The sequence below is a fragment of the Triticum urartu genome, chromosome 4 (assembly GCF_003073215.2).
Source record: "Triticum urartu cultivar G1812 chromosome 4, Tu2.1, whole genome shotgun sequence".
Taxonomy (NCBI): Eukaryota; Viridiplantae; Streptophyta; class Magnoliopsida; order Poales; family Poaceae; genus Triticum; species Triticum urartu.
The window spans coordinates 180,198,148-180,213,023 of record NC_053025.1 but is presented as its reverse complement, the minus strand read 5'-3'; the positions used below and the strand labels follow the sequence as shown (position 1 = coordinate 180,213,023).

The 14,876-nt window shown below is 42.5% G+C and overlaps 1 protein-coding gene across 1 annotated transcript; it reads left to right on the top strand.

Annotated features, from left to right (window-relative positions):
- The first annotated feature begins 4,133 nt into the window (after positions 1 to 4,133).
- On the top strand, positions 4,134 to 14,482 carry LOC125551244. Its single transcript, XM_048714399.1, has 28 exons — positions 4,134 to 4,399; positions 4,481 to 4,658; positions 4,757 to 4,908; positions 5,430 to 5,549; positions 5,646 to 5,777; positions 5,949 to 6,135; positions 6,212 to 6,389; positions 6,733 to 6,854; positions 6,958 to 7,049; positions 7,270 to 7,306; positions 7,466 to 7,526; positions 7,799 to 7,947; positions 8,094 to 8,164; positions 8,249 to 8,419; positions 8,525 to 8,593; positions 9,797 to 9,895; positions 9,983 to 10,072; positions 10,582 to 10,657; positions 10,738 to 10,843; positions 10,941 to 11,016; positions 11,432 to 11,611; positions 12,290 to 12,412; positions 12,504 to 12,587; positions 12,716 to 12,900; positions 12,993 to 13,131; positions 13,213 to 13,272; positions 13,686 to 13,790; positions 13,935 to 14,482. Exons 1-28 carry the CDS (start codon positions 4,256 to 4,258, stop codon positions 14,046 to 14,048), a joined length of 3,300 nt encoding a protein of 1,099 aa, XP_048570356.1. The 5' UTR covers positions 4,134 to 4,255; the 3' UTR covers positions 14,049 to 14,482.
- Positions 14,483 to 14,876: the final 394 nt, after the last annotated feature.

Genomic DNA, 14,876 nt, shown 5'->3' with positions numbered 1-14,876 from the left:
CAACTGCATATCATGGCAACTGCATTGCACTCTATAAGGCACCTACTGACTTGGTGCTTTTTCTGCAAATAAGACTGTAACGCAACTGACTTACTTGTTAAAGATCTTGTTGGTGTATATCTTGCTCATTTGCCTCTCTATCGATAAATACGTTAGCAATTTTGGCTGCTTTAGTGCCGTGGTCGCTTCTTGCTGTAGCTCAGATCCCAGAATTTTTTGTTGCAAAGTTGTGTACTGCTTGGCAAACTGTAGCAATGAGTTGCCAGGGCTGACGTACCGCTTCAAAACAGCATTGAACCCCTCGCTGCGCTACGTAGTCTGCAGAAAGGGGAAGAAGCACTGCATGAAGTAGGCCGACACCCAGTACATTCGCTTCTCCCACAGGCTAACAAGAGTCTCGTTGTCTTGGACTTGATGTGTTTCAGTCATGGCCATCCAGCTCCTTTCAAACTCCTCCACCGTCAAGTTGTGGTCCACGCACAGCTCAAATGCCTTGTGCAGCTCTGGACGGTCAGCAAAGAACGGTCCTAGTGTCTCCTCAGCCTTCTTTATAATGTGCCACCTGCAGTGCCTGTGCACTGCCAACGGAAAGACCTCCTCTATGCCTGCACGCATGCTGAAATCTTGGTCTGTTATTACGTTCATCGGATCAAGTCCATCCATGCACTCCAAGAAGGTCTTGAACAGCCAAACGTACCCATCCGTGTCTTCGTTCTGGACGAGCCCGCAGCCGAACTGCAACGACTGATTGTGGTTATTTATTTCTATGAACGGAGCGCATGGCATCTTGTACATATTGGTGAGGTACATCGCGTCGAATGAAATGCAATCTCGGAAATGTTTGTAGGCTCTCCTTGCAGCACCATCCACCCAATACATGTTCCTAACACGGTCCTCATCGTCCAACCTTATCCTGTAGAAGAAATCTGGATCTTCCTTCGCTTTCTCATCGAAGTAGGCCATTGTGGCCTCTATGTCTGCCAACTTGCTCTCTCTACGGTACTTGGCCTGTAGGTTTGTGACGTCAGCTGGTATGTACGGCATGCTACTCAGAGTCCCCTTTTTACTGTGGATGAGAGATAGTATCTGTACCATTCTTGATGGACCGACGTTACAATCATGTAGCAGCTTTACGAATTGCCTTTCGACGGGGGTGAACCCTCTATGGGCGGTCAGAAATTTTACCAGGTCGAAATTCTTTATGAGTTGGTGGTTGTGCTCGTCAAAATATTCATTGACCACCCATTGTGCTCCATCTACGTTTAGCTTACACCGGATAGGGCACTCGGTCTTGAGAATGATACTTTTCTTTCGTTCCGGAACAACAGGCGCAACACCTTTCCCCTTCTTGTTCCTCCGTGCCTTGTGGCACCTCATCTCGCCTCTGCTGTACTCGTTAGTTTTCTTAATTTTCCTATGGTACTCGGTGTTGACCGCAAATCCATGGAACTTTGCATATGTCTGGTAGTATTCCTTTGCTTCTTCGAACGATTCAAATCTCTGCCCAATGTACGGTGGCTGAGGTACCACGATCTCTGATTACCCACCATCTTCATCCCCTTGTGCGTCGTCGTCAGTTTCATCATTCACTTCAGTATCGGCGGCAGTTCCATCTACTTGAGTGTTGCCAGTGCTTGTGTTCAAAGGGGTGCTTGTCGGCATTGCTGGAATGATTGCCATTCCCGACTCTGACTCGAAATTGTTTGCGGCATGATTGTCTGCTGGCTGGTGGAACACGTCTTCCGTGCGCTCAGAGCTCCCCGCAGTAGATGTCCCCGCGCCGCTGTTCAGTGTAGTTGTAGGCCCTGTAATAGAAAAAACAGGTACGAGAGTAAGATTTTTGTTTGGATAACATGTGTATCGCAACGGATCACACCATCTTCGAGTGATTTGGCATGACATCATTTCAAACAGCAAGCCGTGAGTCTGCGCGTGGACATGTATGGCAACTGTAGCTGTCCAGTCATGGCAGCTACTGTTCAACAAACATGGCAACTATTGTTTTTCCTACAAATAACTACAAATAACAAATGTAGCGTTGTTTTTTGTGGTTCAGTTTTTTTCCTTACCTTGTTGTGCTGCATTTGACCATCTTGTGTGGTCTGTGACACCATAATGACGTGCTCCATCTGCAATTTGTGAAGCTTGCCACAAGACGTTTGCCGGGTTACCACCAGCGTAATAACCTGTAAGCATGGTAGTGGTTGGTCAATTCATGGCAAATGCAGTTTGTGCTAGCACGGCAACTGCAGTTTTACTGGCATGGCAACTGTAGTTGCATCGGTATGGCAACCGCAGTTGTTCCTTCATGGCAACTGCAGTTGCCATGGCATGGCAAATGTAGTTGCACTGGCATGGCAACTGCAGTTGTTCCTCCATGGTAACTGCAGGTGTCCAGGGATGGCAACAACAGTTGTCCAGGGATGACAAGTGTAGTTTTTAATTCATGGCAATTGTAGATGTCCAGTCATGGCAATTGTAGTTGTCAACTATGCTCCTTCTGCTAATTGAGTATCCGCAACTTCACTTTTTTATGGACTCACCTATGTATGACGTCGATGGCAGGTACATGGGTGCTGCCTGATGCCATGTGCTGCATGAAGGCTCTGCATTTTCACCCGTGATAACTCGTGGGTCCTTTTGCCAGTTTTTTTGCATGTTCATTTTTCATGTCCACAGCAGTATGTGCTCTTTTTTCGTTTTGCATTACCTTGATTAGCCATACTAGCTAGTTGAAGTTGGCTGCCCGTATATTTGTGAGTGTTAGTGCCTTGTGACTGAACTTGTCACGGGGGCCCCCTAAGAGTGTTTTGGTCATAAGAACCTGCGAAAAAATGATAGTGTATAACATAAGTAGAATGTCATCTTCATCGTTGCGAAGATGGCAACTGTTCTCCTCTTTTGTTATCACGCATCATACCTACGCCTGCATACTATTCTAGTAGTGGCAGCAACGGCCCTGCAGAGATGAGTTGACTGTACTCTGATGCATCCCAAGGGGGTGTTTCTGGCCTTTGAGAACCCCAAGCATCAACGTCATCTTCGTGATTCATTCTTTCCGTGTCTCGCTTCTTTCCGATGTGTTCTCAATCACTGGATGAACAAGAAGGCATCAACAATCCACAAGAATTGTATTCTTCTGCTGCTTGCACATAGAAGATAGGGATGGCAAGCAACAGGTCAAATAGGTGGCAGCTACTGACAACGAAAGGTGGCAACTGTCGTTATACACAAGTGGCAATTAATTTTTCCCACCCCCTTCATTTCAAAAATTGTCCTTCCTGCCCCTTTTTAGGGATTCCTACTCATCCATTTCATACCCAACTACTTGCGTCAATTAAACTATGAACTTAAGTTAATCTCAAACGTAGTACATGACAGATCTGGTGTATTCTGCCTGGCAGTTGCGAATATACACTGAACCATGCAGTGTTCTATCCCTATAGCATGGACCCAGTACAAGATCGGGAGATTTTCAGCTTTAAGGATGAGAAGGATGAGATCGGGAGATTTCACCTGGTTTTAGATGATCGTCTCTGGAGGGCTGGGTTGGAGTGGGGGGCTGGGGCTGGGAAGGGTTGGGGTGTGGTTTGCGGTGGGAGCGCCCTACGGATCTGCCCTGGTTGCCATGGCAACCAGAGATGGCCGGCGACGGAGGTCGGGGTTCGAGAGGTGGGGGACAATGGCGGCAAACGAGAGAGGGGATGGATCGAAGGCCGGGAACGGCTGGGTCGTGCGGGCAGCGGGTCGTCTGGCCCGTACAAGACAGTGCGGGCGGGGTTGCCACACACCGGACGTGCGGGCCGTGTTTTTGTACGCGCGGACGTGGTCGTGCGGGCCGGTTCCCGTCCATGCCACACGAGACGTGCGGGCGGGTTCCCATCCATACCACACGTGTAGAAGTTATTCAGACCCTAAAAAAAAGACATTAGGCGGGACGGAACCGCCAATAACTCGGCACGCAATGCCCACGGACCCGACCCGTCCACCACCACCACCTTCCATGGACAGATAAAATTGGCCGGGAGCCCCCTGGGGATCAATCCTAATCGCTTGCCGACCCTCGACAGCACAGTCTAACCTGTCGCGCCGCTGCAGTATCATTGGTGGTCGCCGCGGCGCCGCCTATTATATTGCCCCCCCTTCGATTTCCTTTCTGCCTTCTTTTTCTCTCCGCGACGCAACAACGCCAACGTTTTGGTTCCTTCCTTCCTTCCTTCGTCTCCTCCCACGCCCGCCGATCCCACAGGCAACGATGGTCGACACCAGGCGGAGCGCAGCGGCCAAGCGCCCCTCGGACGACGACGACGACAAGGGCTCGCCGCCGCCGCCGTCCGACCAGGCGCCGGGGGCCGAGGCCCAGTCGTCGGGCGCCCGCAGGCCCGGCAAGCGCGCCAAGGTCCGGATCTCCCCCCTGCATGCGCCGCGCTCGCCTTGATCCCTTCTTGCTCTCATCACACGACGCTCTTGTTCTCCGCAGGCTACGGCGCCCGAGGATGATATCACCAAGACGGCGGCGCCGGCGACAGATGCGGCGGCTATCGCCACCGGTCCGCCGGTCGCACCGCCGGACACCACCGGCCTCCAGGCGCTCACCGGCGCCATGGACAGGCTGGAGGCCTTCCTGAGGTCAGGGGAGGCGGCGTCGAATTCGGACGGTACGAGCCTCACCTTTTGGGTTCTGGTGGCGCCCAAAGACGTCCCTTTTCGGCTGGGGCCTTTAGGTCTGATCTGATGATTTTTCTCGCTTGCGCAGGGCATAAGCGTGGCGCCACTGACAAAGATTTATCTGCAATGTTGAAGAGGGCCAAGGATTTGTCCGCCAAGGCCACATCCAACAAACGCCACGGCGCACTGGGCAGCAGGCGCCAGGAGCCCTGGTGCAGGCTAATCTCACAGTATGCCACGGTGCGTCTTCTTTCTCGTCTCTTTTTTTACTCATCAATCCAAGCAGATTGCTTCGACTTCCCTTTTTTCTATGCACTTGGAATATATATTTGTGCCAATAACATCAATAGCGCTTCTCTACTATTTATCCAAAACCCGTGCTGTTAAACCTCGTCTTCCCTCTCAGGATAGGTTGTTTTGGCAAACAATCTTTTTAGTGAAAGCATTTCATTTCAGTCTGAAGTCTGTATTTCTACACTGTTACATGAAACCCTTGATTTTCCAACCAATATGTTTGCTGAATTGCTCGCTCCTTTTTCATCACTTTGGGATGAAACCCTTGATTTTCCAAGTAGTGATGTTATTGACTTATATTGTAGTACAATTTTACATAACTGTGATTCAAGTCTAACCTTAAAGGTTAATTGACTAAATATTTTTATTTCATTATTTTGATTGGAAGAGACTACATAATAATTAACAAATTCATCAGATACTAGCAGCTCTTCATTTAGTTGACTGCATTTCTATTCGTTTTGCAGGATCCTTCCCTTCCCATTCATTCCTCCTATTTTACTGTTGGTTATGGAGCACAATATGATTTGAGACTGGGCGAGTCATCTACTAGCTCACTTGTTTGTAAACTGAAGCTTGCTACTAAGGTATAAATTTTCCGGAAAATTTAGGAGTTCCAGTGTTATGCACTTGGTTTACCTCCTATTTACCCCTCTTTTTTTATGTTGACCTTTTGATATCAGCGAGGTGCTCTACTTGAAATACACGAGCCCAAAGTTGTTCGTGTAAATGGCAAGACTTTGGACAAGAATGCTAAAGTTACCTTAAATGGAGGGGATGAAATTGTCTTCAGTTCACCTTTGAGGCGTGCTTACGTATCCTTTTTTTTATTGCCTGCCGTCTATATGCAGCAGATAGGTTGCTGGTTCTGTTTGTGGTCTACACTGATGAAGGAGCTTTGGTTCTATTGTTCAGTTGAAGTAGTATGCAATGGTTAGGCAAGTAAAGTTGTTACTGTTTGATGTCCTTAATTAATGTGATGATAGATATTTCAGCAACACCAGCAGGATAAATCAAGCACTTCAGCGTTTTCCTCTACTTGCAGTAGTATCCATCAGGGGCAACATTCACTTATCAAAGATATTCAAGATCATCTGTCATCTAAAGGACCCAAATTACCATCCTTTTACTTTGGTAAAAGCCGACCTCCATTGACTCCATTGATGCCTATTGGTGAGACTAATGTATTTTATTTTAAATTTGCATTTTATTGTGGTAAAAAGGCCGCTAATGTAATCACCTTTTGCAGGATCATCAGCGGATCCAGATATATTTGGTAGTTTCTGTAAAACAAGGGAGGACCAGTCTAACTCTGAAGAAAGTGCACAGTCTGCCCGGTCTCAACTATCAAAGGAGGATCTAAAAAATGCAACAAATGATGCTAGTGACATATCTGAGTCATTTGATAATTTTCCATATTATCTAAGGTAAATTCTTATGATATCTTGTAAATATACTTAGTTATTACTGTCATATTGGTCTGTCCTCATCTGGGGTATGGAGTTGGTAAATACATGGCTTCTGTGCATCATAATTTTGAACATGTGATAAGATGCTCGGTTGTTCGGCATATGTATTACTAATTGCGTGATCAAATAGGATACCTGGATAATCTGTATGATGATCTCTTGTTAGCACTAATTGCGTGATCAAATAGGATACCTGGATAATCTGTATGATGATCTCTTGTTAGCGATCACAGATGTAATGTGTTGGTTTAATTTTGTCCCATGATTAAGAACAGTGTCCTGATACTAGTTGTCTTTGCAGCGAGGATACCAAATGTGCTCTTCTGTCATCAGCATTTGTGCATTTACAATGCAAAGACTATATTGAGTTTACCAGACACATTTCTTCTCTCGGTCAACGAGCATTGCTATCCGGTTCGGCAGGTATCTACCGTGCACTTGTTGTAAGCTTGGTATTGTATTGTAGCTTTGCTAATTTTACAAAGATCTGTACTAGTATATTAAGTGCAGCAACCTATCTTGACAGGGACTGAGATCTACCAACAATATCTGGTGAAGGCACTTGCAGAACATTTCGGTGCAAGGTTGCTCACAGTCGATTCTTCAATGCTGTTCGGTGTAAGCTTCTTAGCAATTACCCATGTTTTCTTATCGACATTACTGCTTGTTCTCTATTTTCTTTATCAACTCATTGACATAAATGGTTTACTCATCTTCCTGTAGTTTGTTTTGCAAAAAAGACAAAAAAAACCTTGCTTTTGTGTGATTCTAGACCGTAAGAGTAGTCTGTATTTTGTTTGGTAATTGAGAAACTCAAAACATATATTTCTTGTTTCAGGGGCAGACTTCCAAGGAATTAGAGTCATACAAAAAAGGTAAGAACATTGATATTTTGTGATATTTTGTAGGCCATCGTCTTTTTCTGGTGCAAGTTTATGGCTGATCAGTAGTATCAATGATACTCTGGAACGTGGTTCAAATGTTTTGGTATATCTGTAAAATAAATGTCATTGATAATCTGATATTTTGTTCAGGTGATAGAGTGAGGTACATTGGTTCATTACTGCCGACAAACGTTATCCTTGACGGACATAGGTATTCATTGTCTTGGCACTATTTGCACTTCCTGCAACTATTTGCGGTCATTCTATTTTCAATGAAATTGTTTGATGTTTTGGTTCAACGAACAAAATAAAGTGGGTGCTATTATTTTGATTTGTCTACTGTCTTTCGTTGCTTCCTGAGGTTTATGAAGATGTGGATATCTCGTCCTGGGAAAGCATACAAACTTCTCATTGTTGTTATTACCTGCAACTTAATGTCCTGTAATGCTGCCTCTGGCTGATGTTAGATTGTTTGATCTGTAGTCCTCCAGAATTTGGCTCGCTAGGTCAAATATGTCTTCCTTTCGAAGAAAATAGATCATCAAAGGTTGGGGTAAGGTTTGATGAACAAATCCCAGGAGGTATTGATCTTGGAGGCAGTTGTGAAGTTGATCATGGCTTATTTTGTTCAGGTTAGTCTTTGGTGTGTTCATTTTTTTCTAAAGAAATGACGATAAATTGAGTGTTGCTAGTTGTGCTTAAATTTTATGGTTACTGCAACAGTGAAGTTCAGTTCAGTTCAGTTGCTTATTTGAATTCCAATCTACTGTCATTCCAGTTGATTCTTTATGCCTCGACAGTCCAGGATGGGAAAATAGATCCAAGCACCCATTTGATGTGATCATTCAGGTATGTACATCTATGCATTAATTTTAGTCATGATCTGCATCAATGTTGTTTTTGCTTTCCTTATTAACTGTGTGTGTTCCACAGTTTATCTCTGAAGAAATACAGCATGGCCCTATGGTCCTATTTCTGAAGGACACAGAAAAAATATGTGGGAATAATGATTCCTATTATGGTCTGAAGAGCAAGCTCGAACATTTCCCGGCAGGTGTTTTTATTGTTGGTTCTCATATCCAGCCTGACAGTCGCAAAGAGAAGGTACTGTTTGTAGAGTTTGTTTATTGTGATCTATGAATGCTCGTTCTAAATCTTTTGCGTGGCTAACTCGTCACTTATAGCTAACAGAGATACTTGTACATGCAGGCAAATGCGGGGTCTCTTTTCCTTTCAAAGTTCCCTTATAGCCAAGCAATTCTTGACCTTGCATTGCAGGTAGCTTTTAATTGTACTGTACCAAATATTACCATTTCTTGTGAAAATAGTTTATGTTTATGACCTATATTAGTTTTTTCAGAACTTCAATTAGCTAGCAACAGGGGTACAATCAGCGTTTAACGTCATTTCAATTTCCCTTGGGTAGTTTCACAGCCAAACTTTAGTTCTACCTCGCACCCTACCTTGCTTAGCTAACTCATGACTAATGGCTATCCTGCACACACACACATCCATTTCCCTCATCATCTCACATATAACAGTGAAACACACCTATATTAGTTAACTGTGTTGGAAATAATGTTTCTCGTTCGGGAATTCCTTTCGGAGGAAATATGTGGGACCTCAGTTCAACCTTGGACCAATTTTTTTTTCCTTTTTATGTATCTTCCTTTGGCATTGTCAGGCCAGATTTTTTCTGTGAGTTGCACATTTGACAATTAATACACATAATTTTATAGTCTCGCATGATGGTTTCATACCATCACAAATCCAACATTAAGTTTGAAATTTGCCAATAGTACCATACAAGTGGACCCATGGGTTGTGTTTCACGATGATGAATAGTGGATGCCTGAAGGGCTGATTCCTTGAAGTTCTTCGAAATTTTGGGTGTGCCGGTGCATACACAGCATTCCCCTAGTACGGCTTCTCTTTTTCCGGTGTCATCATTGGCATAGGACAACAATCTTAAGAGTAATACGTAAACCTAAGAAGATACTTAGCCTTTTTTTTGACGAGTCTGTTAGTGTTTGGTTCCCAGCCACAGTTTGTCACGCCTAACCTTGTGGGCGCAAGTGACACTATTTCTTAGGTATGTGTTCCTGACCACAGCTGTGGCTTGCCACTTTATTACTCACGTAGTGCATGTGTCATGCATATAACCTTTTGCCAACTTTTGCTACACTTGTGCCTCCATTATTGCCAGCGACACTTTTGTGGCGAACTAGTGCGACATCATGCATTTAGGAACAGCGTTTTTTTAAAATTCTCTGTGGCTTCTTTGGCCTACCCCAACTTGTTTGGTACTAAAGGCTTTTTGTTGTTGTTGTTGTTGTTCTGTGGCTTCTTTTGTAGATCTTTTCCATCATTTGACTTCTAATTGTTAAAAGAACTAGGTGACGTGCACGTTATGATTTCAGAAGTCTTCATTCTCCACCACATTGGTGCTTTCTTGTTACAAACTGACACAAGGAAATGCAGGACTTGGATCGGGTACATGATAAAAGTAAGGAAATGTCAAAGGGGATGAGGCATCTAACAAAGATTTTCCCAAATAAAGTGACGATCCAACCACCACAAGTATGTTACTCGAGTTAATCTGAGAGAATAGTTCATCTTGTGTGTAGTCCCTTCTGTCATCTTAACATCTGGAAGAACTGTTTACAGGATGAAGTTGAGCTTTCACGGTGGAACCAGATGTTAGATCAAGATATTGAAATTCTTAAAGCAAATGATAACACTTCAAAAATACGCTCTGTAAGTCACAGTTCTAAAAACATTTCTCACCTAAGTATGTTTGCAATTATTTGTTTACGAGTATACTCTGTTGTTTTCATTAAATGTTCTGGGTACTGTTTATCTTTCTTTAATCTGTTATTTTGTTTGAACTAGTACTCTTTGTGTTTTGTAATAAATTATAAATAAAGATAAGCATATAGCGCCGGTCTTGGCTTTGACATCTGTTCATGTTGCATACCTTGAAGCTTATGGTGCTGTACTATTTTATTATTCTTATTCATCTCTAGATTTGTGTCAAAGCATGTAACAGTTTCAGAAGTTCTGTGAGTAACTAGAGAAATATAGCTTCTCTTTTACCATCTACAGGGAGCTAAGCAAGTGGGTGTGTTTTGTTAGGATTATCATTGACTTTGCTATAATGTTTCCAGTTTGGTTACTTAATGGACTCGTTACTCCCATGAACTTATTTGTTATTCTTAATTAGAATTTTATTGGTTTTGTTAATATCCGTGTGCAATTCCCTTCAGTTTCTAACGCGGATTGGCTTGGAATGCTCTGATCTTGAGACAATATATGTCAAGGATCGCACCCTTACAAATGAGTGTGAGTAGCATTTCTATTCAAGTTTCTGCCAAGTTACAATTTTGTCCAATTGCATGATGTGTTCATTATTTATTTTTCAGGTATTGATACAATAGTTGGTTTTGCTTTGAGCCATCAACTAAAGCACTTAACAGCTACAAACCCTGACCCTTCAATTGATTTGCAATTTTCCCTATCTAGTGAAAGGTTCCCCATCTATTTTTTTGTTTTCCACCAAGTTGACTACACAATTTATTCTGGTTCCTCGTGAACTTAATCATTCAACCTTTATTGACCATTCCAGTCTGAAGCATGGAGTTGATATGTTGGAAAGTATCCAGTCTGGCCCTAAGACCAGCAACAAAAGGAAGTCACTTAAGGTATGCCTTCTTTTAGTATATCCGCTTTCTTAAGCATTTGTACTGTTTTATGCATACTGTTCATGAAGGGGCAGGCCTGGTGCAGTGGTGAGGTACTCCCCACTTGTGCCAAGAGGTCCTGAGTTCAACGCAACCTCTTTGCATTGCACTGTGCAGGGGTAAGGCTTGCCTTGTATAATCCTTCCCCAGACTCCACCTGATGTGGGAGCTCTAGCACTGGGCCTGTCCATTTTTTTAAGCATACTGTTCATACAGCTCACTTGTATAGTTATGCTATGCACCTTCATGACTATTTCATCTATAGTAGCTGAGAGGAAACCATTACTACTTCTGAGCGCTGATTATGCTACAGTGCTATAACTATATGAAGTCATTACAAATGAATAGAGCTAACTGTTCTTTCCAACAATGCCAGGACATTGGTACGGAAAACGAATTTGAAAAGAGGCTTCTTGCCGATGTTATCCCTCCAGATGAAATAGGAGTTACATTTGAGGACATCGGAGCACTGGAAAGTGTCAAGGAAACTCTGAAGGAGTTAGTGATGCTGCCCTTGCAAAGGCCTGAATTGTTTTCCAAAGGACAACTTATGAAGGTATATATTATTTATATACTTTAAAAGCTGTTTGAAAAAATGGCATTTCTTGGTAAGGTTTCCGTATTGAAGTCAAATATTAATTAAACGCCAAAACTTTACCAAGAAATACTCCTCAAAAAGCAGGCTCTTAGGAACTTCTGTGTTTTTGTAGATATGCTATATAGTATGAACGTATCACTTCTCTTGCCTTTTGTCATTTAATATAAAAACTAGCAAAGTGAAGCAAGTTTAATCCCTTGGTGGTCAGTTGATCATAACTTAAAGTTTATGCCTTTCACCTTCTGGTTTTGGGAGTTGCCCAATAAATAAGGCACCTAATGAACATGGTGAAAGAAGTAATATATGCCAATCTGAATAGCAAAATATAGCTACCACTCCCTCCGTTCCTTTATATAAGGTGTATTTGTTTTTTCAAATATCAAATGAGTGCATGTTTGACCGAGTTTTTACCATTTGATCCATCATAAAAAGTAGTTCCATATTTTATCTACTAGGTATTGCAGATGTTTTTATTTTATTCAATAATCTTGGTCAAACATTGCATGGAAATCAATACACCTTATATTCTGGAACGGAGGGAGTATCATTTAGCAAAGTTATGATCATTTGTTCTGTTTATGAAATAGTGGAACCTTTTTATTTCTAAGCTGACTATTGTTACTTTTGTTACGCTAGCCATGTAAAGGAATATTACTTTTTGGTCCGCCTGGTACGGGGAAGACGATGCTTGCGAAAGCTGTGGCAACAGAGGCTGGTGCTAATTTCATAAACATATCAATGTCAAGTATATCCTCAAAGGTATTCCATTTGATAGGATTGGCTGATGTCTTGCCTTATTTCTGCATTCCGGGTGTTTGCGTCATCAGCTCTAAATCACATGTTGTTGCAGTGGTTTGGTGAAGGAGAGAAGTACGTGAAAGCTGTGTTTTCACTGGCAAGCAAAATTGCTCCAAGTGTCATTTTCGTAGATGAGGTAAGCTAATGCAACTGTGACTATTCAATATCGATAATTTTGTTGCACTGTATGGGCACATACTTGCTAAGTTTGTTGTTAATCCTGAAGGGTGGTGCTTATTTTCTTGCTGTTTTTGCATTTCTTAGGTTGATGGCATGTTGGGTAGACGTGAGAACCCTGGAGAGCATGAAGCCATGCGCAAGATGAAAAACGAGTTTATGGTGAACTGGGATGGGCTAAGAACAAAAAATAAAGAACGAGTATTGGTCCTTGCTGCGACTAATAGGCCATTTGACCTTGATGAAGCTGTTATTAGGAGGCTTCCAAGGAGGTGATTTTTCAGTTCTTTCTTAGGATTCATATTTTGATACTCAGAAATTATAGTTTATTGACTGATCATTTTATGGAAATTGTTTTCTTTAGGTTGATGGTGAATTTGCCTGATGCATCAAATAGAAGAAAAATTATTAGCGTCATACTAGCCAAAGAAGATTTGGCAGATGACCTTGATCTTGAAGCCATTGCTAACTTGACGGTAGGATACTCAGGCAGTGATCTTAAGGTATTGTACTACTATAATGAGTCCTGTGGCAAACGTGTTTCTTTTCTACCATGCTTATGCTCTTTTGCAATTATTTTTCAGAATCTTTGTGTGACTGCTGCTCATCTTCCTATTAGAGAGCTCCTTGAAAAGGAGAAAAAGGTTTACTTCTATCCTCCCAAACTTGTATAGTTTCTTTGTTATGTAGCCTTATGGTTGTAAATTGTAATATATCCCCCTCCGTTCCAAAATATAGGGCGTAGTTTGACTGTCCGTACTTGACCTTTGACCATAAACCTCTGATGAAGTATTAATGCAAAACCTATTCATTATTGGACTAACTATTGGTCAAATCTTGAATCTGTGCGTCCAAAACTATGCCTTATATTTTGCAAAAGAGGTACTCCCTCTGTCCCAAAATAAATGTCTCAACTTGACACTTATTTTGGGACAGAGGAAGTAGTATATAGATTAGTAATGAAATCAATGGAACATGACCATCTTCTGTATTTATTTATATTTGACAGTGATGGATGATGTGAAATGGATTTGACCTTTTGTGTGTCCACTCGCAGGAGAGAGCTTTGGCAGAAGTAGAAAACAGACCATTGCCCCAATCGTGTTCTAGCAATGATGTCCGTGCCTTGAGAATAAGTGATTTCAAACATGCACATGAACAGGTAAGTTATCGTGACTATGCGTTTGTGCTGTGGGTTGGTAGCTATGCTGTATCATGCTAAGTATTTTTAAACCCTGATACAGAAGAAAGAAATTGTGCTGCCTGATAGAATAATGTCCTGACCTTGTATGTCACTTGCTTGTAGGTTTGTGCAAGTGTATCTTCTGATTCAACGAATATGAACGAGCTTGTTCAGTGGAATGATCTCTACGGAGAAGGTGGGTCGAGGAAAACGACAACGCTAAGCTACTTCATGTAGCAATGTTGAGAGCATGTACATACATGATAAACCTTAGCACAGAGCAATGGCTGCGACTGGAGGGGGCTACAGTAAAAAGAAGTGTAGGCATCTGTTGCTAGTCATCAGATCAAGAAGGGACCGTCATAGTGAGAGCAACGGAGGGATGCAAATCTGGTTGATGCCTTGTCAACAACAGCACAGCTGACATGGCCTACTCCAGCGCATCACCATCCAAAGGAGATAGATTTGTATTTGTAGCACCATCATGCTTGGGTCAGGCCGGTTCATGCTGGCCATCGTTTTTCGTCGGTTATTATTGAGAATCTTTGTTTAGATTGCAAGTTGTAGAGCCTGTGCAAGTGTACAGCATGAATGAGCAGGTCAGGTCAATTAACTTGTTATTGTGGTCAGTTCAGGGAAATATTCATTTTATTAACCAGATTAATTTATTACTTGGTGTCGTAATCATCTTTGACGCCCGGGAGAGATTTTCTTTTCTTTTTTGTCATTATTATTGGAGATGAGTGTTTCATTTAGCCCCTTGGTGGCGCCTGCGTGCAGGATCACGCTACTGGGCTTGGTGTCGCAATCTTTGACGGTTCAATGTCTCATTATTGGAGATGATTGTTTCCTTTTGGCCCCGCCTGCGTGTATAATCACGCTACTGGGCGAATTGTATTGAGTCAGAATTGTGCAGGTGTATCCAGAAAGCTTAAAAAAATGGTTTTCTAACAAGAGAGTTCTTGCATTTTCGTTCTAGGCCTAGTAAACAATTTTTAGTATATATTGTTGGTCTTTCAGTTTAGAGAGAAGTACATATTACACCCCTCAACTCTAGCCCTAGTC

Coding starts and splice junctions, on each gene's coding strand:
- LOC125551244 (XM_048714399.1), top strand. CDS start 4,256: ATGGTCGACACCAGGCGGAGCGCAGCGGCCAAGCGCCCCTCGGACGAC. Junction 6,390..6,732: donor AATTTTCCATATTATCTAAG/GTAAATTCTTAT, acceptor TTGTCTTTGCAG/CGAGGATACCAAATGTGCTC. Junction 6,855..6,957: donor ATTGCTATCCGGTTCGGCAG/GTATCTACCGTG, acceptor CTATCTTGACAG/GGACTGAGATCTACCAACAA.